Source organism: Diabrotica virgifera, chromosome 1, assembly GCF_917563875.1.
Source record: "Diabrotica virgifera virgifera chromosome 1, PGI_DIABVI_V3a".
In the NCBI taxonomy this organism is placed as follows: Eukaryota; Metazoa; Arthropoda; class Insecta; order Coleoptera; family Chrysomelidae; genus Diabrotica; species Diabrotica virgifera.
This window is the reverse complement of record NC_065443.1, coordinates 249,057,424-249,083,461: the sequence shown is the minus strand read 5'-3', so window position 1 is coordinate 249,083,461 and position 26,038 is coordinate 249,057,424. Positions and strand designations below refer to the sequence as shown.

The window sequence follows — 26,038 nt, the reverse complement described above, 5'->3', positions numbered from 1 at the left end:
TGCTGATGTCAATAAGCGGGATCAACAAACGAAAAACATGGAATACACAGGCCAACGAAAAAAAAAAAAAAAGATTTAAGAAACTTTTCTTATAAATTTATATGAATCCTATGTATTTTTTGGCGCTAAAAAAGAATCTGAAATTAGATTTTACGTATCACCCACAGTTTTCCCACAATATGGCACTGGCTTATTCTACAATATAATAATTTGAAAAACACAAAATACCGGAATACATTAAAATGATACATTATTAGAATAATATCTTTTATCTAATTTTTATCTTCTCATAGTGTAGGTCTGTACAAGCATTTCAGGAGTCAATGCTTTTGTATTTTCTTTCTCTTTTTTTTTTCTGTAAAACTTCTCAAGTAGCTTTTTCTCCTATGCGAGGCACTCTGTTGTTCCCGGTGAAGTGACCAACAGTAATCACCCATCATGTTGGTGTTCCAACATCCCTGGTATGGTTGCTCCATCACCTTGATATCTTGGTGGAAGCGTTCGCCTCGTTCTTCACTGACTGCACCCAGATTTTTAGGGAAATCGTCAAGATGGTTATGCAAAAGGTGGATTTCGAGGCTCATTTGACATCCCAAATCTTAAATCTTATCTAAAATCTTAAAAAACTTATCTAATAAATTAGCTACTATAAGCTCGTAGTTAAGGTCTTTCACACTACCTAAAAATTTGGTTACAACTTTTTTGAATCCAATCCAAGCTTCTTTTTCCTTAGCAGTAATCTTGGTTTCAAAGGTAATTATGCAATTTTAAATGTTAAATTGTGAAAGAATGGTGAGTGATACAGCATTTTTAATATGATTTTCGGACTCAGCACACCAAAATACATAAGATACAGTCCCTGCTCAATTTATTAGACGCACCCTAGAAATATCAGTTTTTTTTTAATTTGAAGCACCTTAAAAGTATGTTCAAATTCATACAGAACTGCTGAATGGGTTAAATAACAATTATTTAATAATCGTGCTACATAATTAAGTTAAAAATTTTGAAACTTTTAATTGAATTGTGAAAAATTGACAGATGGTAATAGAATGGGGTAAAAGTGTGCAATGACTCAACTTTTTTCAACTTTGGTTTTATAGCTAAATTACTGATTGGTGATCAATTTTCGTAACATTTGCAATGGTGAGTGTTAATATTGCTATATTTTAATGTTAGTTTTTAATTTGTTTAATTTTTTTTAAGATATTAATAGAAATATTATGTTAATTTCTAAAAGATGAATATCTTCGATTACAATTTTTTCATATGGGTGATTGTAAAATTTTTCTTTTGAGCAAATCTCTTCTGTTACTGCTCTATTAGAAAATATCCCATGTTGTCGAAGAGAAATAGCAAAAAAATGTGATGGATGTTACTCGTCAGTTCAAAGGTTGGGTCAAAAACCTAAAGAAAAACAACCTGTTACATCAATTTGAAATGGTCGATATGCCAGAAAGATTTCAGTCACCTCCAGAGGGCAATGAATTTTAGAGAATTCAGTTGTAAAATACAGAAGAGTCATCCATAGCGATATAAGGAATAAATTGGAAGAAGCCGAGTGTTCAGTATCGGAGTCCACTGTACGCCGAAATTGCTACAGTATCGGATTAAAATGGCATAGGCTAGTTAAGGAACCAAAACCGTCACCACAGATGTTCAAGAAACGCTTAGTTTCGGTCAGTTTGCATAAATATTATATGACTAGAGAGTTTTTATGCAAATTGGCAAAACTAAGCGTTTTTTGAGCATTTATGGTGATAGTCGACTGTTTAGTTGGTTCCTTAACTGGCCTCTGATATTTGAATCCCATACTGTACAGATTTCGGCGTACAGTGGACTCCGATACTGAACACTCAGCTTCTTCCAATTTATTCCTTATATCGCTATGGGTGATTCTTCTGTGTTTTACAACTGAATTCTTTAAAATTCGTTGCTCTCTGGAGATGATTGAAATCTTTCTGCCATACCTACCCCTCCAAATCGATGTAACAGGATGTTTCTCTTTAGGTTTTTGACTCAACCTTCTAACTGATGATTAAGGTACACCACATTTTTTGCTATTTCTCTTTAACAACCTGTGATATTGTCTAATAGAGCAGTTATAGAAGAGATTTGCTCAACAGAAAGATCTTTACAATCACCCATATGAAAAAATTCCAATACAAGATTTTGATGTTTTAGAAATTAACATATTTCTATTAATATCTTAAAATAAATTAAACAAATTAAAAAACTAACATTAAAAAGAGCAATATTAACACTCACCTTTGCAAATGTTACGAAAATTGATCACCAATCACTAATTTAGCGAAAAAACCAAAGCTGAAAAAAGTCGCGTTATTGCACACTTTTACCCCATTATATTGCCATCTGTCAATTTTTCACAATTCAATCAAAAGTTTCACAATTTTTAACTTAATTATGTAGCACGGATATTAAGTAATTGTTATTTAACCCATTCACCAGTTCTGTATGACTTTGAACATACTTTTAAGGTGTTTCAAATTAAAAAAACTGACATTTCTGGGGTGAGTCTAATAAATTGAGCAGGGACTGTAGAGGTAATTTTATCAAAACAGTTTTTTCATCGTTGGCCTGTGATAATAATATTAGCAGTTGCAGTTCGACTAATAAGTTTATAGTTATTTGGGTAAGTGCGGATCAAAATGTTTCTATGTGCTTAAAATATGTAAGAAATAATAAATATCCTTAAAGTAGATTCTTACCTTTCAGCCACACGTGAGCAGTACTAGACAAACTGGGACTGCCTTTATCGGTGGCTATGACCACGAAATGATGCAAGCTTGACTCTTCATGATCCAGTGACTGCTTAAGATAAACTGTTCCATCATTTTCATCAATGAAGAAATATTCGTGGTCTTTGCTATCTTCCTTTGATATTGAGTAAGTTATTTCTTTGTTCACACCTGTATCGCTATCAAGAGCCAATACAGTCAGTACTGGTGAACCGAACTGGGCTGCTTCTGATATTGAGACGTTATAGTTTTCTTCAGTAAACTCTGGAGGACAATCGTTGACATCTAAAAACAACATTTTGTTAATTAGCTATTTTTCTAATACTATAAAATATAATAACTGTATTTATATAATATTTTATTGACTGGCAGTGTATAGTGTTAAAAAATTCGCCTGAGACTTACCTTGAAGAACTATGGAAACAGGAACCTCTGCGTAGACACCGGAAACTGAATCAGTTGCTCTTATGGTGAGTTCAAATAGAGCTTGTTCTTCGTAATCCAACTCATCAACTACAGATATGACACCTGTTGAAAACACTATATTAAATAAAATTCCTTATTTGCTCAACACTTAAATTTTTATAGGCGGATGTGCTGAGAAAATAAAAGATAAACTGATCATTTTAAGCCTAAGTTTTGTATGTAAAGAGGTATAGTTATAAATAATTCATATTCCTTATGTAGGTACCATAATATCGCCAAAATATACCTTTGGTCTATTGTAAAATTTATTATTTGGTATATTACTTTTTTTTAATGAAAATAAGGAAAACAGCAAAAATAGAAAGATCCATGGAAAGACAAATCTTGAACATTAAACTATCAGACAGGAAAAGAAACGAATGGATCATTAACAACACAAAAATGGAATCTGTCTCAACCCAAGTAGCAAAGCTTAAATGGAAGTTCGCTGGACACACCCTAAGGCAGAAGGATGAAAGATTGACTAAGATGATTATACATTGAAGACCCTGGAACCACAAACAAAAAAAGGGAAGGCCACAAATGCGATGGTTACCTGAAGAAACAAGCCGATTCAAAATGGATGCAAATTTCCCAAGATAGAGAGGCATGGAAGAAGGAAAAGGAGGCCTATATCCAAGGATGGATATTTAGGGCTGAGTAGATAGATAGATATTACCTTCTACTGCATAACATTGGATCAATATCTAATATGGAGCATACTGATAAAAAGAGGAATACAGCAGGGTTGTACATGTTCTCCTCTTCTGTTTAGTGTATAGGTATTCAAAAATAATGTTTGAAAGAGCAACTGAAAATATGAAGCAGCAAATAAAGTAAACGGAATCTGTGAAAATAGCTTGAGATATATAATAATAATAATAATATCGTATGGCATTTTTGCCGGGGAGATCCTTTCGGATAGTTCCAGCGCCAATTACATCTTTAACCCTGTTTCAAGTAACTAGTGTCGATGTACACTAGCCCAGGGGGACCGACGGCTTAACGTACTCTCCGAGGCACGGTGAGACGGCTGAGATATATAAAGTTGGTATAACTGAAGTATATAAGAGTGTTGCAAGAAATAATGAACGATCTAACAATAAAAGGCAACAGACAGATACTAAAAATATATACAGAGAAAATAATGACTGTCACATGCAATATAAATAATCAGATTGGCATTTTTCATACATCATCATCAGTGGTGATGTTACAGCCCTAGTTGAGCATTGACTTTCCCCAGCCCATCTCGCCAGTCGTTTTTGTTCATCGCCAACCGTTGCCAATTTGCTGCATTGATCTACCTCGCGTCTTCGTCCACACCGTCTCTCCATGTCTCCATCTCAATCTTGGTCTACCTCTACTCCTATTTCCTTTACTTTAATTTCTGAACTAAACTAAACTATGAAGAAAACTATTTTCTTTGTAATTATATAATCAGTTTATAATGAGCCCTATAATCAGTTCAACTTTTTGTGCATTGAATTTAAACAAGCTTATGAGGAAAATGGCATAAATAAAAAATCGAATACAAATGTTCTGCATGATAACAAAATTCAAAACAAAGGCATGCATTCTTACAAATAATGGAAAACATCAAACTATATGAAGAAGGAAAATTTACAGGGTGAGTCAACGTTACAGTTAAATACTGTAGGTACAATTATAGTAGGTATACACAAGTTTCTCTTAGTTAGCTAATATACAGTATGGTGCAAATGAAAGAATAAATTCGTTATTTTGTAAGCCGGAAAGCTTTAAGGAAGAATCCCGAAACAGTTCGATTTTTAAATTATTATTTTTTGGCATATAAACACTAGTGACGTCATCCATCTGGGCGTGATGACGTAATCGATATTTTTTTAATGAGGATAGGAGTCGAGTGTTAGCTCATTTGAAAGGTTATTCAATTCTCTATTCATTAATATAAACATTAACATACAATCTTTTTTAATTAACTTAATTCACACAAAAAGAAGAATGTATGTAATTTATTTAATTCAAAATACATTTTACTGCAGTCAGAAAACAGAATTCTACTATTCAAAAAAGGAGATAAAAAGCAGACAGAAAACTACAGAGGTATCAACTTGTTAAATACTGCCCTAAAACTTACAACTAAAATTTTACAAGACCTAATGAATCAGAGGATAAGTTTAGCAGATGAACAACAGGGTTTTCGTACTGGAAGATCGTGTACAGATGCAATATTCGTCATAAAGCAAATTATTGAGAAATCACTAGAGTATAATAGACCAGCATTTCTATGTCTGATTGACTTAAAGAAAGCATTTGATAGAGTAAGACTCAAAGATGTAATCCATCTTCTGTATAATAGAGAAGTCCCCCAGATATCATAAAAACTATTGAAAACATCTACCAAAACAACAAAATGGAAGTCAGAATAGATGGACAATTTACAGAACCTATAGATATAGGCAGCGGAATAAGACAGGGAGACTCATTGAGTCCTATGCTCTTCAATTTAAACAGGATGAAATCATCAAAAACGTCAACAAAGAAAGAAGAGGATATAGAATGGGAAACAAAGAAGTAAAAATACTCTGCTACGCAGACGACGCAATATTGATAGCCCAAGATGAAGATAGTCTACAAAGATTAGTCCACAGATTTAATATAAGAGAATTGCATCTTAGAAAACTAAAACAATGGTAATCAGTAGAGAACCAATCAGATGTAAAATAGAAATTAATGGTATCAATATTAAACAAGCAATGGAAGTAAAATACCTTGGAATTACATTGTCAAAATACGGAGACCTGGACAAAGAAGTGAGAAATCAAGTACAAAAAGCAAATAGACTGGCAGGATGCCTTAATAACACTATATGGCGAAACCGACATATTAGCACTGAGATGAAGTCAAGAATTTATAAAGCCAGTGTAAGACCAATAATGACATATGCATCAGAAACAAGACCCGATACAGCCACAACACAAAGACTACTGGAAACGGCAGAGATGAGAGTACTGAGACGAATTACAGGAAATACGCTGAGAGATCGAAAGAGAAGTGAAGACATTAGAAGACAATGTAACGTACAGTGTATAACGAATGGACACCTAATAGAAAAAAGAATGGAATAACCACAATCTGTAGAAGAAGTATCGGCCGACCGCGCAAAAGATGGAGTGACATCCTTCCATAGGGGTATGAATCCGCCAATGAACAAGCAGAATTGCTTATAAAGAGGAAGAAGAAGAAGAAAACAGAAAAAAATATTACCTACATTGCTTTTCGCTTAAATTCAATGTTCGAGCTGCCACTCCCCTGCCTCTTGGCAGTTTTATCATTTAATTTAAGCGGAAAGCAATGTTTTTTTGTTAAATAAACATTTTTTCTCTTTTCTGACAGCAGTAAAATGTATTTTGAATTAAAAAAAATTGCATACATTCTTCTTTTGTGTCAATTAATTGAATTAAACATTTTTTTGACACCCTGCACAAATAATTGTGTTAATGTTTATATTACTATATATAGTATTGAATAACCTTTCAAATGAGCTACCACACGACGTCTATTCCCATTCTAAAAAGTCTCGAAGAATTCCATTTGCAATGTTTGACATATGAGCATTATGCCTGTGTACTGTATCGTTGACTAGCCTTGTATGAAGAAATGAGGTACAAAAAATGCATATTTTGCTATTCACTTTGATGCCAAAATAAAAATAAAACAACCAATGGTAAGCACGATTACAAAAGCATTCAATATGTAGTTGAAGTAGACAAATATTTGCAGAAAACTGCATCTAAACCGTTATATAATATTATAATGTTACGATTTATTTTACTCTCTTTAAACCAAATACAAATATTTAATACTTCAGCCACATATTCCACCATTTCTGCGAACCACAAAACATCAATATACTCACAGGGACCTGTGTTAGTATCTGGGGCTGTGAAAAAGAAATTAATATAATTAATAAGTGAGCGGGGTACGTCTAGATCTAAATAAATATTTTAGTTGTTATTATCTAATTGGAAATGACTTTCCCATCACCAAATTTGAAGTTTCCATTCTTTTTTATTTTTTGAAGTCTTACTTAATGCATTATCATGTATTGATCTTTCCTCAAAGTATGTCCAATCAATTTCCAATTTTTTCCTTGAATGTAGTAGATATGTTAGTTTGCTTTGTTCTTTTCCATAGTCTTGTATTAGTGCTATTTCACATTATAAGAATTTTGAACGTGCGAGGGTTTTCTCGTGCGGTAGTTTTGACGCACTTGTCCTTTTCACACAATAAGAATTGAGTCGCACGAAGATATTTTGCTGTGTTGTTTGGTATATTAGTTTTATTTACACTTTGTGGCTGAGGTCGGTACATGATACGATGTCTAATATGTATCATTACGATGTATCATTACAAAAGGGTATTTTTTGTCCATACTTTTGTCCTAATGTACTGTAATGCGTGTTTAATTCATTTGCAATTTTTATTTTGTTAGTTATTATTTCTTATGTTTTTAATTAAAAGTCTACATTTGTTTTTATAATCGTTGTTCTACTAATTTATTTGTGGGATCTTGGATTAGCTCACCTAATTAGCTCATACTCGTACAATATATGTAATAAACTATTCTAAATGGGAAATAAACCACAATTTAACTAAAAAAAAGTATTTTATTAACGTTTTGACATCGGATTTGGACGTCGAAACGTTAATAAAATATTTTTTTTAGTTAAATTGTGGCTTATTTTCCATTTAGAATAGTTTATTACAAAATGCCACAAGGAAGTAGCTTTAGAACAACATTACAATCTATGTTTTTCATGTACAGAATTTAAAAGACCATCCGTCATCCACTCGTTTTTAAATGTTGTTCCCCTCGTTTTAAATGTTGTTTTTAGATAATTTCACGCTAGACGCGACGGCCGTCCTACTCCAGTCTTCCGAGTCGTTTACCCTATAAAACTAAATATAATTTCGTATAATAAAAGGTACAATAATAAAGGTAATAAAAGGCATATATTATATGGAGCGAAATCACATTATAGCGTTTTGGTTACTTTATTGTCAAAGAAAGAGAAACAAGAGGAACCGAGTTCATTGGGTCCATCCTATGAACGCAAAAAGATACGATTTATAGATTTTTATATTCACACATATTGATGTAACACCCTCTATACTCAACGTTAATTGCAACTATGTAAAATAAAGTTTATTATAATATACTTAGCAGTTTTAATTACTGTTGTTATCAGTAAATAATTAATTTTGCTGTGCTTACCAAATGTGTTTTTTTTTCTTTATCACCTAATTCGTCAAATTCACTGTTAAGTGCACGGTATACACCATTTCAAGCATTTCTCGTCAAGTTTATATCTTTATATATTTCTATATAATAATATAGTGTAAATAAAAATAATATACCAAACAACACAGCAAAATATCTTCGTGCGACTCAATTCTTATTGTGTGAAAAGGATAGGTGCGTCAAAACTATCGCACGAGAAAACCCTCGCACGTTCAAAATTCTTATAATGTGAAACAGCACTTAGATATTCTGTTGGGAAAGTATGTTCTCATGATTTTTCTTTAAAGATTTGTTTACAAAAGTTTGCAGTTTTTTAGTTGCAGTGTCGTTCTGTTTGAATATTTCTGCTTCGTAAAGTGATATTATTTTGATGCAACTATTGATTTTAATTTTTGTTATTTCCGATATTTCGCTTGCTTGTCAAATTCTCTGTAAGGAGTTGAATGCAGTTGCTCTTTTATTATTATTGTCTGGATATCCTTTTTACACCCCCGTTCCTTTCCATGACTGATCCCAAATACGTAAACTTGTCTACCCCCTCTACTTCCTTACCGTTTATCATTATTTTATTATTTGGGTGGTTATTATTTTTTAAGAGTTTGGTTTTCTTTGTGTTTATTCGGACTCCGATCGTGTCGGAGTACTGTGCCAACTTGTCAATTTTTGTTAGCATAATGATTTTGGTGTTCAGTTAGCAGGCAGATATCATCCACAAATTCAAGATCTTCTATTTGAATACGTTTCATCTTATGACTGTTCGTACGTAAGATAATTTTCTCATAATATCCAATCTAACATAATAAGAAATACGGTATAGTACGTTCTTTAACGGTAAAAAATATTGCAAAACCTCTAAATATTAAAGAACCGTTTCTATTGACATGAAATTTGGCATACACATAGCTAACACGTCAGAGAAAAAAAGAGATATTGTGCCGATGTGTGCTTTTACTCTGGGGGTGAGTTTCACCCCCTCTTAGGGGTGAAAATACATGTCCAAAATGAGTCCGGAAATGGATAAAACGACTAATTTTAAGCAACTTTTGTTCCATAGAGTTTTTTCGCCAATACTCAATACGCCAAAGTCAATACTTCTCGAGTTATTTGCGAGTGAATATGTTCATTTTTCAACAAAATAACCACGTTTTTAGACGGTTTATCGCAAATAACTCAAAAAGTAAGTATTTTCTAAAAAAAAATTCTAAGCAAAAATATAGCCTGTAAAAAATTGAAAAAATGGTGTATATGTTAGGGCTCTATACCTAGCAGAAGGAGAATTATAGCTAATGAGCTCAAAAGTTGGTGACTTTTGTTTTGATAAAAAAATCGGGAAAATCACCCCCCAAATTAGCATGTCTAATAACTTAATCGTTACCACTTCATAAGTTTTCTTACTCGTATATGTATTGTTTATATGATCTGTAGGCCTCATCGGTTTAAAGTTTTTATTTTTGAAAGGGCTGCAGTTAAAAGGATTTGAACGAGTTACTAATCACGAGTGTATACAAATTTAGAAACATCAAATCTTAAGCAGTTTTTGTCTTACAGAAAAACAAAAAAATACAAAATATTCAGAAAAGCACAGCCGACTTTTTTTTGTTCCTTAAGATTTTTGGTATCTCTGACAATTTTTAAGTTATTATGAAACAAAGCATGTTTTTCAAAATAAAATTTTTTTTAAATTATACTTTAAAACCAATTTTTTTCAAAAATAAGCACTTTGAATTAATAAAACTTGGAGACCAACTTTATTTTGGGCGTAACTTATTTACTTTTGATGCTAGAAATTTTTTATAAAATAAAAATAAATATTTATTTAACACTTTAAAAAAGTTGTAATGAGTTTTTCCCAAAAAGTGCTTCATTTTTTTGGATATTTGACGATAAATTATTCGATTTGGAATTTGACGAATATGAACCTATTTTTCATTAGCTATAACTCTGCTTCTGCTAGGTATAGAGCCCTAACATATACACCATTTTTTTTAGTTTTTTACAGGCTATATTTTTGATAAGAATGTTTTTTTCTAGAAAATACTTACTTTTTGAGTTATTTGCGAAAAACCATCTAAAAACGTGGTTATCTTGTTGAATAATGAACATATTCACTCGCAAATAACTCGAAAAGTATTGACTTGGTGAAAAAAGTCTATAGAATAAAAGTTGCTTAGAATTAGTCACTTTATCCATTTCCGGACTTATTTTGGACATATATTTTTCACCCCCTGCAGGGGGTGAAATTCACCCCCATGGCAAAAGCACACATCGACACGACACTTTTTTTCTTTGACATGTTAGCTATCCGTGTGCCAAATTTCATGTCAATCCAAACGGTTCTTTAAAATTTACAGCAAAAACCGTGAAAGAATGTACTAGTAGGAGATAAACCCACCAATCTTTACGGGCTTTTCCTCGGTTACTTCTCCTGAATGGTCCAGTTTGGCCTTGTATCCTTCGAAGAAGAGTTTAATAAAGTTTGAGTTTTAGTGCTATCCCATATAATCTTAGGATTTTCCACATCTGTACCCTATCCACACGGTCGAAGGCCTTTTCAAAGTTGATAAAACTCACACTATATTTTTATTCCATTTATTTGTTTGCTCCAAGATAATTCTATGGGTACAAAAATATGGTCAAAGGTGGAACGTTTGGCATGGAAGTTTGTTTGATTGCTTCTCAGTTTTTTAAGTTTCGGTATACTAGACTAAATACCTACTTTGTGTGATTTTCTTCAGTTCTTTTCACTATGTGCCGAATTCGTCGAGCAGAACCAACCCTGGATACGTTTTGTCCATTTTGCATTTTGTTTCGATAAATACAATTTGTAAGTTTTCGTTATAATTTGATGTCATTTTAATTTAATCAATATAATTTTAAGCTTTTTTTTATAGATGTAGAAAAGATGTAGATTTTTCTTCTTGTAGTGTCTATCCGTTTCGAAAGTTGGCGACCATCATGACAATCTGTACTTTGCATACTGCTGCTTTGAAAAGATTTGTGGTTGTTGAGTTGAACCACGTACGTAGATTTTTCAGCAAGGAAATCCTTCGCCTTCCTGGTCATCGTTTTCCTTCTACCTTTCACTGTAAAATTAATTGCAGAAGTCCATATTTCCTGCCGTTCCTCATGATGTGACCGAGGTATACGATTTTGGCTGGTTTTATTGTGGTTAACAGCTCTTTTTCGTTCTGTATTCTTAATAAATCACCCAGATTAGGAACGTGGTAGAAGATATTCAGGATTCGACATATATTCGACGGATAAAGCCACATTCCGAAAGCCTAAATTTTCTTACAAATGGCGTCTGTGACAGTCTACAACTCAACTCCTTACAACAGTTTAGGAAAGATATAACATAGTAGTAACCTGATTTTTATGGATTAGTCATTTTTTGAAATGCAGCTTTCTATTTGTTGACAGTTCACACTGATTCGTCCAAATTGCTGTTCCTTCTAAGGGTGTGCGCACTACGGAGACCAAAGGATTGTATCCTTGCTCCGACCCTCGCTCCCTGGTATTTCTTCTTCTTCAGGTGCCATCTCCGCTACGGAGGTTGGCAATCATCATAGCTATTTTAATTTTTGAGGCAGTAGCTCTAAATAGTTGTTTTGAGCTGCATCCAAACCATTCTCTCAGGTTCCTCAACCATGAAATTCGTCTTCTTCCGATGCTTCTTCTGCCATCTATCTTTCCCTGCATTATGAGTCGTAGTCGCATCACATGTCCGAGATACTGTAGCTTCTTTTCTTTAATTGTAAGTTCAACTTCCTTCTCTTTACCTATTCTTCTCAGTACTTCATTGTTTGTAACTCTATCTACCCAGGAAACCCTCATAATTCTTCTATAGGTCCACATTTCAAAGGCGTTAAGTCGTCTCATTGTCTCTACATTTAACGTCCATGATTCCACTCCATAGTATAGGACACTGTAGACGTAACATTTTGTTGGGCGTACTTTAAGAGCTAATGTTAAATCTTTGCTACATAGGACCTTTTTCATTTTTATAAAATTACAACGTGCTTTTTCGATTCTGACTTTTATTTCTGCAGTGTAGTCATTATTTTCTGTTATAAGTCTTCCTAGGTAAGTGTACTTTTTTACTCTTTCGATCTGCTGGCCCTCTACTATCAAGATTTCGTTAGTATTATGGTTGTTTTTACTAATTTTCATAAACTTCGTCTTTTTGATATTAAGAGAGAGTCCGTACTCCCTACTACACCTTACTATTTTACTCATGAGTCTTTGCAGGTCTTGTAAACTATCGGCTATTATTACTGTATCATCTGCATATCTGATGTTGTTAACTAAGACTCCACTTACTCTTATGCCGACTGTTTCATCTTCCAGAGTTTCTCGCATTACCTCTTCAGAATAAGCGTTAAATAATAGAGGTGATAGTATGCAGCCTTGCCTGACTCCTCTCTTTATTTCCATTTCGTCAAATGTTTCTTATTCAATTCTTACTATTGCTCGCTGATTGTAATAGAGGTGTGTTATTAGTCTTAAATCTCTTTCATCTAGGTTTTTATTTTTTAGGATTTCCATGAGTCGATCATGTTTTACTTTATCAAACGCTTTATTGTAGTCTATAAAACAGACGTAAAGAGGAATGTTAACATCCAAACATCTCTGTGTCAGCACGTTGAAGGAGAATAATGCCTCTCTGGTACCCATACCATTGCGGAACCCATATTGAGGGTCACTAATATCCAGCTCCAGTTTAGAGTGTATTCTGGCGTGGATAATTTTCAATAGAATTTTCAAGGTATGTGACATTAAGCTTATGGTTCGGTAGTCACTGCATTCTTTTGCATTCACCTTCTTTGGCAAACACACAAAGGCTGATGTCAACATTTCTCCTGGGATGATTTCTGTAGTATAGATAGCGTTGAACAGTTCTACTATAATAGTAATAATTATTATGTCCAGGTTTTTCTCGTTGACCAACTTTATCAACTCGCTAGGCAATTCATCTGGACCAGCAGATTTATTGGTTTTCATAGAGTTTATTGCCTGACTAACCTCTGATTTGGTTATCTCTGGGCCTACATCTCCCGTTTGGCTATCTACGGATGTACTAGCTTCTCTCTGGTCCCTGGTATTTATATTCGTGAATTCTCGCATATAAAATAATGTATTTATTTTACATAGCGATCGAAACTGTATTATCGATCGCTATGTAAAATAAATACATTATTTTAAATGAGAGAATTCACGAATATAAATACCAGGCAGCGAGGATACAATCCTTTGGTCTCTGTAGTGAGCACACCGTTAGAGATCATCATACATTTTGTTTTCTTAGTGTTTAGTGAAAATCCGTATCTCTGACTTACTTCTGTGATTATATTCATTAACTCCTGGAGGACTTCAAAACTGTCAGCGAATACCAACATATCTTATGTTATTGATACGTTAATTCGAATTTCGGCTTCAACATCATCTATTACCTCTTGAAAGATTTCCTCAGAGTATATGTTGATTACTTAAGATTATATAGCATATTTATCATTGTTGGATTTTGACTTAAGATCCAACAAGAAAAGATGTTTTGTGCAAAATAATCAAAGTCCAAAATGCCATTGTGGTGAAATTGATCAACCTATTCTAAGTTGAAAACCTTTTAAAGCATATCGACGTGAGGCATTAATACAAAGGTTTGCTATTATATAGCATAACACTCCGATTTTGTTCCTAAGCAACATCGTTGTAAATGGGATTTCGTGATCTCCGAATGGATAAAGAAACTATTACATGGTGTAAAAGAAAGACTGTAAACCCTACTATACAAAACGTCTACGGAAAATCCTCGGCTAAATCTAAAGCTTACCTGTGTTAAAATCCAGAGCGAACTGCTCCATCTCGTTGCCCTTGACGATACTGTAAATCAACTTCCGAGATAATGGCGACTCGGCCTCGATCGAGATCGAGAGCGGCGAATGTAGCTCTACGTTTTCAGGAATTGACTCCGAGTAAAATTGCTTTTTGAAGACTGGCATAGACCTGTCGATCACCTTGATGTGAACTGTTACGTCTGTTCGGCATGGTGTACTTCCTGAAATAAAAGGAACCGGTGAAAATTTTGCGATGCATTAGGCAAAAGAAGTATGTTTCAAGTTTAAAAAGTTATTTGATGTCTTTTGGTGTAGAGGTGGGAATAGGATGCTATGCCGTTCCGGCAAAGTATCTTCTTCTTTTGCCCTTTAATTCGTCCAATTTTGAACATAGGCTTCCCCCAGTTTCCGGGGCAAAGTATACTATAACAAATTTCAGCGTTATTGAAACTTCATTTGTTAACTGTGTTGTAGCTCATTTCCATTAAGAATTCGTACAAAATTTAGAGACGCAGTTTACAACAGCACATTCCTCAAATGAGCCATGATTGTTTTCCAAAGGTTTAAACAAAATCGGAATACTCCTTTTAAATAAAAACGGAATTTGTTACAATAATTAAAATTAATGAAAAAGACTAGATGGTATAAATTCGTGATCTTCTCCATTTTTCTATACGAATCTGAATGCTGATCTTTGAAGGAAGTTGATAAACGCACTATAGACGCGTTTGAAATGTTTTCCTGGCGAAGAATGTTGCGAATACCCTGGATCGCATGAAGAACCTACAAGTCTATTCTTAGACATCTGCACGTCACATGTAGGCTTCGAAATATTGTAACCAAAAAAATCACCGCTTATTTTGGGGCGTAAGATGGTCTGGAGGACCTGAAATTGCAGGGGATGGTGCAAGAAGCAAGAGCCCGGAGAAGATCATCAATAAGTTATGACGATTAGTGATTTTGATTATAGTTACTTTCAAGTATTCGTTACAAATCGTTACTTTTGTATAAAGTAATCATTTAAAGTATTCGTTACTTTGATTACTTTTGTATTTGAGTACCGATAATCATAACGAGAATCGCTTTTCTCAGTACATATTTTGTATTAGTATTAGTAGGATACTTTGATTACTATGATTACTCTTGTATTTGAGTACCGGTAATCATATAGAGAATCGCATTTCTCAGTATTTCGTATAAGTATACGATCCGATATAACGACCTTCACCGATCTATTTAATGGATAGAAATTAAATGATATGTAATTGTTCTGTCATTGCTGCTCCACAATATCAGTAATCTCGAGTAATCTGTTTGCATCAATTAAGTGCCAAAAACAAACCCTCGAAACTCTAGATGACGTACCTTAGCAGTAACCCTGGGCACCCAGGTGCTTCGGAGGTCGGTTCTGATTGAAAATTCGTGTTCAGTGATCCCAAATACCCCGAAATAAGAAAATCTGGCCCTTAATATACTGATTTTAACATGTTTATGCATTTTTCGATGCGTTTTATACACTGTAAAATGTAATAATGCATTTCCACCTATTTTTTTATTGTAGACTTTTTCCGTCATCCTAATCCTAAATACAATGCAAAAAGTTGCTAGTCTCTATGTACCTACTATATTTAAAAATATATTTATTCCTGTGTTTTTAGTGTTAAATGCCATGGTCTAATAAAAACAATGCCATACCTACATGTAAAATTAAAGTTGATGATCATAGTCTAGAAATATTATCATTTCTACATATTTTCCGGTCAATCTAAGCTATTTTTTTCTAGACCTAATAAGAATAGTGTGTATTTATTATTAAAATCTAATGTGTTGCATTTTTATTTTCAAAAGAACTAACATCTGTGAAATTCTGTGAATTATCTAGCTCGACAAATCATATAGACATCTGTTTCTGGGTGCATGCTTTGTTAAATGATATTTCAGCTATATTTCACTCTGTTTCAGCTACTTCTCAGCGCCCTGTAATCCTGTAAAACTCTTCATAGATAAAATTTTAGTTAACTGTACTGATACCGAACACTCCTGGAATACCGGTCCGACTCCGATATCAACCGAGTAAATACAATACTCAAAATCAAAATAGGTACTCGCTCTGATACGATTGGTACGAAGTAACGAAGTAATCAGAGTAACCAAAGTAATCAAAGTAACGATTTACCTCTCTGTATAGTAATCGTTACTTCCGGTATTCGTAAGTAACGAGTACTTTGTAACGAATAGTTACTTTTTCAACATCACTAATGTCGACCACATTACAAAAGAGGTCGGAGCTCCACTAAACCTTTGCTTCAGAGTTGCAACTGATAGAGACAGATGGAGCCAGTTTAAGAAAAATCATTGAAAATTCAGGTTGCACGATGTCCGAATAGGACGACCGACTAGGAAGAAGAAGAATAAATGCCAAATTACTTTCACGTTTAACATCTCTCCCGTAACCACCACGTACTATCGTTAATCTTTGTGTATCATTGTCAATGAGGTTATTTGGCTCCTAATTCCATCCTACTACTTAGATTTACTTGATATTTTCACAATAAGTAGAGAATAGCTCAAAAAACAAAGTCTACCTTATGTCGATGTGCGCTTTTATCTTGGGGGTGGTTCCCACCCCTTCTCGGGGGTGTAAAATTTTTTGGTTAAAATAACCACGGAACTGGCTAGAGAACCTAATTCTAAGCAAAAACTGTTCAATAATTTTTTTTGAAAACTCAATGATTTTTGAGTAATTCTTGGTTGAAAATTGACCGATTTCATTGAAAAATGACACCTTTTCATCTATGCATCTAACGAAAAAAATTATACAAAACATTTTTGTAGCTTATAAAAAAACAAAGAGATTCGTTCCTTCACATATCTTCTAGTTATAATACAAAAAGAGATATGGTAGGTGAAAATAGTTTGCTTTTTGGTGCATGCTGAAATCGGTGTATTCAACTTCAAATAAAAGAGAAACGGTCGATTTTAGTTGTATAATGCTACCAATACCTTTTGTAGTGATTGAAAAGACCTTTAAAATGAACATTAAATGTCGATTACATTCAAAGTAAGCGAGATATGCTGCAAAAAAATTGATGACTAATGGAATTAAAAAAAAATGTGAAGTACATTTAACCCCTCATCCATCAGAATTTAAATGCATCGTTTTCCTTCTACAATACTTTTTATTATAGTGTTTTTTCTATGTTCAAAAAGTTGGACGGGTTTAAAATTAATAGTTTTTGAAAAAAAAAATAAGATCAAATTATAGAACGCATTTTTAAATTTTCTTAAGAATCTTCCCTTTTCTCCATGTAACTCGAAAATGATAAGAGATACGAAAAAAAGGTACCACACAAAAATGTAGCATTTTGTTGAATAAAAATGTTGTTTTATGTTTTTATGTTTCAAGTTACATGTAGAAAAAGAAGATTTTTAAGGAAATCTAAAAATTGATCTTATTTTTTTTTTCAAAAACCATTCAAACCCGTCCAACTTTTTGAACCCGTCCATAATACTATAATTAAAGGTATTGTAAAAGTAAAATGAAGCATTAAAATTCTGGTGGATGAGAGGTTAAAAATATACTTCTCATTTTTTCTTAAAATACATTAATCATCAATTTTTTGCAGCATATCTCGCTTAGTTTGAAAGCAATATACCTTTAATAGTGCTCATTTTAAAGATCTTTTTAAGCACTACAATAGGTAGTGACTTTTGACGTAAAAAATCTTTTTCCTAGTGTTCCTCCTACAGAAACTTTTGTTTTAGTTAAAAACCTTTTAGAACATAATAGTACAAATCCGATCATTGCATCTGAAATTTTACACCTTCTTGAAATTTGCATAAATCAAGACTATTTTGAATTCAATAATCAAATTTACACAAACAATAGTGCAGGACTTATTATGGGTAATCCTCTAAGCCCATTACTATCGGATATATTTATGAACCAACTTGAAACAACAATTTCTAAACACCCCTTATTTAAACAGTTCTTATATTGGTGGAGATACGTGGATGACATACTAGTCTGCTTTACAGGAACTAACAGACAACTTGACCAATTTCTATCTTACATTAATTCACTTCATAGTAATATTGAGTTCACAATAGAAACAGAACAGAATAATTCCATAAACTTTCTAGATGTAACGATTACCAGACTACACAACAAACATGAGTTCTCCGTATATCATAAACCTACCCATACTGACACAACTATACACAATTCATCATCCCATCCTACACAACACAAATTAGCAGCCTACCATAGCATGATACATAGACTGACAGAAATTCTTATGACAAAAAATAACTTCGAGACAGAACTAAATATCATTAGACAAATAGCAGTAAACAATGGCTATAACGAACAAACAGTTAACAACATTTTAAACCAAAAACTCCATAAGAAAGCCTTGAAATTAGTGTATCCACCACCACAGAAAGAACCCAGTACCTTCTGCTCTCTCACATATACTGGCAAAATAACAACAAAAATAGCCAGATACATAAAAAAGAAAGGAATAACACCAGCTTTCAGAACTAACAACAACTTAAGCAAACATATTAAAAACAATAAAAGCCGAAAGAGAAAGCAACTACAGAGTGGTGTGTACAAACTAACTTGTGGTGACTGTCCGAAAACTTACATCGGTCAAACTGGCAGAACTTTTGACAAACGGATAGCAGAACACAAAAGGGCTTTCAACAATAGAAAAACAGACACTTCTACATACGCACTTCACCTTCTAGATCATAATCATTCTTTCAATGAAGAGTTTCAAATTCTACATATTCAAAATAAAGGCCTTAAGCTATCACTTTTAGAATCAATGGAAATTAATAAATTGAAAAATACAGATATAATTCTGAATGACCAACTCGAGACAAACAGCTCCCCACTCCTCAACCTCTTCAGTTAAAGACTTAAAAAGGCAAACACATTGTAGAATGTATCACTTGAGAAAGGCACTTTGCCGAAACAGCTGTAGTAATAACATAGTTGTAATAAATTTTATGGAAGTATAGAAAAACAAACGTTTTTCAGTGTTTTATTGTGAGATAAAATGAACTTCCATCAAGTAACGGTCGAATCCATCAACTACAATAGGTGTTGGTAACATTATACACCTAAAATCGACCGTTTGTCTGTTATTTCAAGTTGAATACAACGATTTGAGCATGCACCAAAAAACAAACTATTTTCACCTACCATATCTCTTTGATTTTTTATAAGCTACAAAAATATTTTATATAGTTTTTTTAGTTAGATGCATGATTTGAATTAGGAGATAAGTAGAGGCTATTCCCAAAATTTCATTAAAATCCATGCAGTAGGATAGAATTCGGAGGTATTATCCTATTTTTGCTCCCATTGACTGGCGTAATTGTGAAACTTAAAAAAAACTGAACAGAAAAATTCTGAAGGTCCCTGAGGTCGGTAAGTCTGATTGATATCATTTGTACTAAAGGCTCTAGAAAATCTGCTCGATAAGAAAATTAGTGATGTTGTATTGGTTGAAAGTCCTCTACATTAGGTACGTTACAGCAGAATACTCAGTATACGCAGGATATAGGATACGGAAACGGTACTGCATCATCTTGCACAGAGAGCATTCGGCAACATCTAAGAAGCAATCATAAAGGCTATTCGGCTGAAAGCAATACACGAAACAAGCTGTAGATAATTAGACTGCATGCCGAAAAGCCGTTTGATATTCGCAACGTTAGTAGGGAACAGTGTCAGTACAGGTACCTACATGCTATCCGCAGCGGGGAGTATTATCTCCTCTCTTGAAGAATCTGGTCATGGATGGATTTATAGCTAAATTCAGCTACAGAAAGTCCTGGGCTGTGCGGATGACATGGTCATCTTAGCATCCGGAAAATTTTATGGCACAGTCAGAGTGGTACAAATCTAAATCTGGTGAATGAAGTAAAGTGCCTTGGGGGCACTTGGGGCAATAGTAAACTCAAGGCTTACTTACAATCAGCAGATATAACGAATAATCAAGAGGGTGGTGGTCTACCTTAATGATAGCCAGAAGCACGTATAGAAAATGTGGGATTTAAAACCAGAGATGTTAGATTAGATTTATATAATGGGGTGGGGTAAAAAACTTTACATGCTTAGGATCCCTAGTTACTTCTGAAAAGCACGTTGCAGAAAAGTAAAGATGCAAATATTAATTGCCAATAAATGTTATTACCATCGCTTAATGTGAACACTTAGAAGATGTAAAAATAATTCTCCCAAAGAACAAATCAAGGAAAAAACCTGAAAGTTTGTCACATAGGTCGAAATAAAGCAGAAAAATAGATATCGTCTCCATATTAACAAAGGTTTTGTAAATTAGTCTGTGTAATAGTTCAAATACACATAAATATACTATATTTTTGTTTTATAAACAAAAAATGAATGCAGAAATAAAAAATGTTAAAGTGGGAAAATTAAATAATGACTAAGTAGGCATTTGTTTGTAAAAGTGAAAAAAGTTACATTTGTTTCCTAAAAGACACGAAAGGTTAATAATTAATCCACATTGTTGTACACGATTGTGCATGTATCTCACAATACTAATCTAAATTGCTTCCCAACCCGAAGCAGCATTAAAAATCACACACAACGAGCGTAAACATTTCTGGAATAGAACCGGGATAGCGTCCGTGATGTTTGCTTTTTTTAAGTCGGTATAGACCTGTCCATCATCTTGATGAGTATCCCTCGAACATGTGTTCGACGCGACGTAATTCCTGAAACAAGCTGTAATTTTGGAATATCTGGCCAGACCGGTCGAAAATTGTCAGTGTTATCCAACCTACAATCGGTGACTGGACGCTGGACGGTTCAGGTTAGAGGTGGATATCCAGAGGAACTGTTATATTGAGTATCCAAATACAGTAAAACCTGCCATATCCGGATTAATGTGGCCACAGACCGATCCGGATATGAAAAAATTCGGATATCAAGACCACTACTTCTTTTACAGTCTCTGAAACGTTTTCTCCTTCATACATTCCAGTAATCAACGCCGTCAATAACTTTCGTTGATAGATACGTTTATAGATTCTATAATACATTATTTCGCCATCTTTTAGTTCTATTGGGTTGGGATGAGAGGGTGCGTTGTCCAACAGCAGGATTGCCTTTCTCGGTAGATCCGGACGGCAGAACCGTCCGGATATGGGGAGGTCCGGAAGTGGCAGGTTGTACTGTATTATTAAAATTCAAACCATAGCAATATTTAAATATATACATAAAAATTCATCATAATATGAAATATGGAATCTATTTTGTCTTGGACAGTGTTCAACGATAGTTTAAAGTGAAAGTTTAAATACATTTGGTGTACTTTTGATCATCTATATTGACCTTAAATGGTTTGATTTCTGCTCTAACTTAAGGAGTTACTTTCTATGTTTTCTGTCTTTCTATGAACATTCTATGTTTTCCACCTCCAAGTACATCTGCAATTTGTAACAGTTTGCAACTTGTTAATTAAAGAAGATTACATCTAGTTACACTTATTACACGCCGAATACGTGAAAATCATGCGTGGAGTGAAGCAGGGCTGTATTTTTTCTCCTCTAATCTTCACTCTCTACTCTGAAAGGATATTTATCGAAGCCTTGCATGAAACTGAAAAAGGTATTCTACTAAACGGGTACCGTTTGAAATATTGCCATGATGATCGCCAACATTCGTCACAGATAGGCACATCAAGAAAAATGAAGAACGTTTATTAAAAATCTATATGAATCTAATGAGGCAACAGTAAGCATAGATCAAAAGTATTTAAGTCGTTTTAAAACAGAAAGGAAAGTTACACAAGGTTGCGTCTTAGTTTTCTATGTATATGGTGTATTTGTCATGAGCAAGTCCTAGAGGGTTGGAGTGGTGCAGTAACGATGATTGGAAGAAAAATCTTTAACTTAAAATTCGCTGATGCCACTACACTAATGACAACAAGAGAGCAGGTATTCGCAAGTAAGAAAGTCAGCCTAAAAATTAATAAAAATAAGACAAAGAGAGTGACAGTCGATAGATTTAAATGAGTATAAGATTCAACCACTTAGGTTCTAGGATTACTATCAATTGAACTTTAGAGAAAAAACACGTCAGAAGGTGAAGAACGTGAATTGCTATTGCCAAAAATCCGATGAATCGCTTAATAAAGTTACGAAATGACAAATCTTTCTCCCAAGCAACCAAGATTTGACTAGCAAAAACATTAGTCTTCTCAATATTTTGGATGTTGCCGAAACTTATACCCTTTGGTTTCAAGAGCGCCAAAAGATCGATGAATTTGAGATGTGGGGATTGGGAAAGAAAATATAACAAAAACCTTCAAAGGTGAAAAATGGCTATGGAATCATCACGACAATGGAATAGTTACTATAGCAAAGATATGGAATGTTTGTTAGGCTAATTATAGTCCTTACCTTTATCATAAGCCGCTATCAACAACTCGTACTCCTTATTGTGTCCCTCCAAGTTTTGTTTGATCTCAATATTACCTGAATCCCTCTGTACCTTGAAGAGTTCGCCATGGCCTTTGATTAGCTCGTATCGGACTTCCCCGTTCTCAGCTGCGTCCAAATCCACGGCGTGTACTTTCGTGATGGTGCTACCTTTCTCGTCGTCTATTGACACAACTGCGTAATAAGGAAGATTGACGAACATCGGGCAATTGTCGTTTATGTCTAAAACTGTTACATTTACTATGACATGAGCGACGCGTGGTTTATCTCTTGGTGGCATATTGCTTCTGGCTTCCACTATCAGCTCGTATTTGTCTTGAATCTCACGGTCAAATTCGAGACCAGTTGTTCTGATGACACCTGATGTAGGACCAATGGTAAAGAGATCTGTAGGGTTTAGAATTCGAAACTCTACATGCTCATTCAAGGAACTGCCTAGGACGTTGACGACGCAAACAGGATGGATTTTGGTGGCGTTTTCTATAACAGTACCTTCGTAAAAGGTTTTTTGGAAGATTAGCCCTGAATTGTCGGATTCATCAACTCTGATATAAACTTTAGCAACGTTAGAGAACTTTCCATCAGAAACTCTAACATGCAGCTTGTATGAAGGTTTTAGATTGTCAGGTTTTGCTAAAGTAATCAATCCTGTTTTTGATTCAATATCAAATATACCCATCTTGTTGCCTTCTATTATATCGTACCTTAAAGTACCTGTCTCTGGTCCATCTGGATCTGTAGCATTTACTTGAATAACTACAACGCTTCTGTATAGTGGTAAAAGTAATGTTACGTTATAAATAGGGCTCTTGAATATTGGAGGAGAGTCATTAACATCCAGAACTACTATATCTACTCTTGCTGTGTTATCTGAAGACAATTTTGGTGTTCCTAGATCAGAAACTTGTACATGAAAGGCAAAGCTAGCGTACGTCTCATGGTCCAATAATTTTATCACCCTAATTGCACCAGTATTACTATCTATCTCAAAATATTTTCTAGGTAGAGTTTCAATAATGGTATACTCAAGCAAAGAGTTGCCCTCAGAGTCTGCATCGTAGGCTTTAATTACCAGAGGATCACTTTTGTTGGTGAGGATCAACGATTTTATGGGTGCAGCTTCACTGATGATTCCATAATAGTGAGACTGTAAAAATTCGGGTACATTGTCGTTGCGGTCTAAGATGTGGATTACGATGTTGCAAGTCGCCGAAATGGATGCCTGAAAACAAAAAGTTTTATCATTTTTATTTTCATTAAAATAAGAGACTATTTCTATTCAGATCAACCGATCAACATAGCAATTTTTCTTCTATAAGATATTGTTGGGCATATGCAGATGTATCGTTGATCTAAAATATATCGAAGTAGACCAGGAAGGATCTGTTTTTAGGTGTATGTGAGAGGTGGCATTCGGATTTTTGCGGATAAAGTTAGGTGATAACTTCGTTAATAATAATTGACTTATGCTTCTTCTCAAATATGCCCGGAACATTAATAAAAAAAATAAAATATTTAAAAATTTCAAAAAATTTCGGTTTTTTTTTCTACTTTCTTTGCTTATAACTTTAAAACGATTAATTTTGGAACAAAGTCGTATAGGAATAAAACAAAGATAATTAAATTTTCTATCAGATACGATTGGTTAAAAATGTCTTAATTTATCACCCTTGCTGTAAAATAGCAATAAATATAAAATAAGGAAGCAAAACAAGCCTGTCCTTATTCAATGTTTTTCCATCACTTAAGTTACACTTGGAACCTTTCTAATTTCCTTAGAAAATTTTTGTAATGTGCTAAAACCGTCCACCAAATTTCATTAAAATTGACATACTAGATTTTTCATAATAATTTTGCAATCTAAACTTTTTTTAAAAAATTAAAAATGTTTAAAATCTTGCACAACAAAAACTAGAACATACGAAGATTTGTCAATTTTTTTACATATAAAGAAGCACTCCACCTATCTAATGCACTTTACAGAATTGAAATTGGATTATTTAAGCAGCCTCAGCAATGTTTTAAAGTTATAAACAATTTTTTGGCTTATAAACAAATTAGTGCTGTGGCCAGGAGGGGGTGCTACGGGCTCCTTTATTTAGATGGACTTACCCAAGTTTTTTTTATGTATTTTGACCCGTAGAACACAAATTTTTTGGGTAACAGTTGATCCGGATGTCGATAAGATTGTTATAAACAAAGAACTTGAGGAATTACATAACATCGATTTTTCGCAAAATAAAACATTTTTTTGTATTTCTTGGGTAATTCTAAGCAAAAAATGTTCTTACAAGTTTTTTTGTAGGATGCATAGTTTTCTAGATAAACGCGGTGGAACTTTCAAAAAATCGAAAAATTGCAATTTTTGAACGCGAATAACTTTTGATTAAAAAATAAATTAGCAATTCTGCTGACAGCATTTGAAAGTTTAAGTCAAATTATACCGGTTTTAATTATTTTCATTACTAAAAATGAATTTTTTATTATTAAACAAAGCTATTTGTTTATAAGCCAAAACATTGTTTATAATTTTAAAACATTGCTGAGGCCCCTTAAATAATCCGATTTTAATTTTGTAAAGTGTATTAGATAGGTAGAGCACCCCTTTATATGTAAAAAAATTAGCCAACTTCTAAATAGTCTAGTTTTTTTCCGAAAGATTTTAAAAAATTTTAACTTTTTTAAAAACATTTAGATTGCAAATTTATTATGCAAAATCTATTAGGTCGATTTTAATGAAATTTGGTAGACCGTTTAAGTAAGTTATAAGAAATGAATATAAATATCCATTTTTAATTTCGTTGCAACACGAAACTACAGCCGCATCATTATTCCAGTTCAATCAGAGAACGCAACAAGCACCTCTACCGGTTTCGAAACTTATAAGTCTCTCATCAGGAGGCACATATACTGCTCTCTCTGACCCAACTAGGACAAACCCCGGCGCGCGGCGTGCAGTCATGGATTGCAACAACGAAATGGCAGGGATGCTCTAGCGGCAACTGCTAACAAAAAACTAAGTTTTCAATCTAATAGCACATAAAACAACATCCCAAAATGTTATTCTACATCCTACCAGACTGAAAACAATAGGAACCTTCTCTGGTAATTTTTTTTTAAGTTATAAGAATTTTCTAAGCGAACTACTAAGGTTCTAAGTGCCACCAAAGTGGTTAAGAAACATTGAATAACAACAGGCGTATTTTGCCTCC

The 26,038-nt window shown here is 33.7% G+C and overlaps 1 protein-coding gene across 1 annotated transcript in view; it reads right to left on the bottom strand.

The window, feature by feature from the left end:
- Positions 1-26,038, bottom strand: part of LOC114329572 (fat-like cadherin-related tumor suppressor homolog) — a 495,287-nt gene that overhangs the window by 86,414 nt on the left and 382,835 nt on the right. The window contains exons 8-12 of the mRNA XM_050663310.1: positions 22,788-24,048; positions 14,342-14,566; positions 7,126-7,149; positions 3,165-3,287; positions 2,730-3,044 (exon numbers count right to left, since the gene is read on the bottom strand). Of these exons, the coding sequence (XP_050519267.1) occupies positions 2,730-3,044; positions 3,165-3,287; positions 7,126-7,149; positions 14,342-14,566; positions 22,788-24,048 (1,948 nt within the window). The remainder of the gene's footprint in view (positions 1-2,729; positions 3,045-3,164; positions 3,288-7,125; positions 7,150-14,341; positions 14,567-22,787; positions 24,049-26,038) is intronic.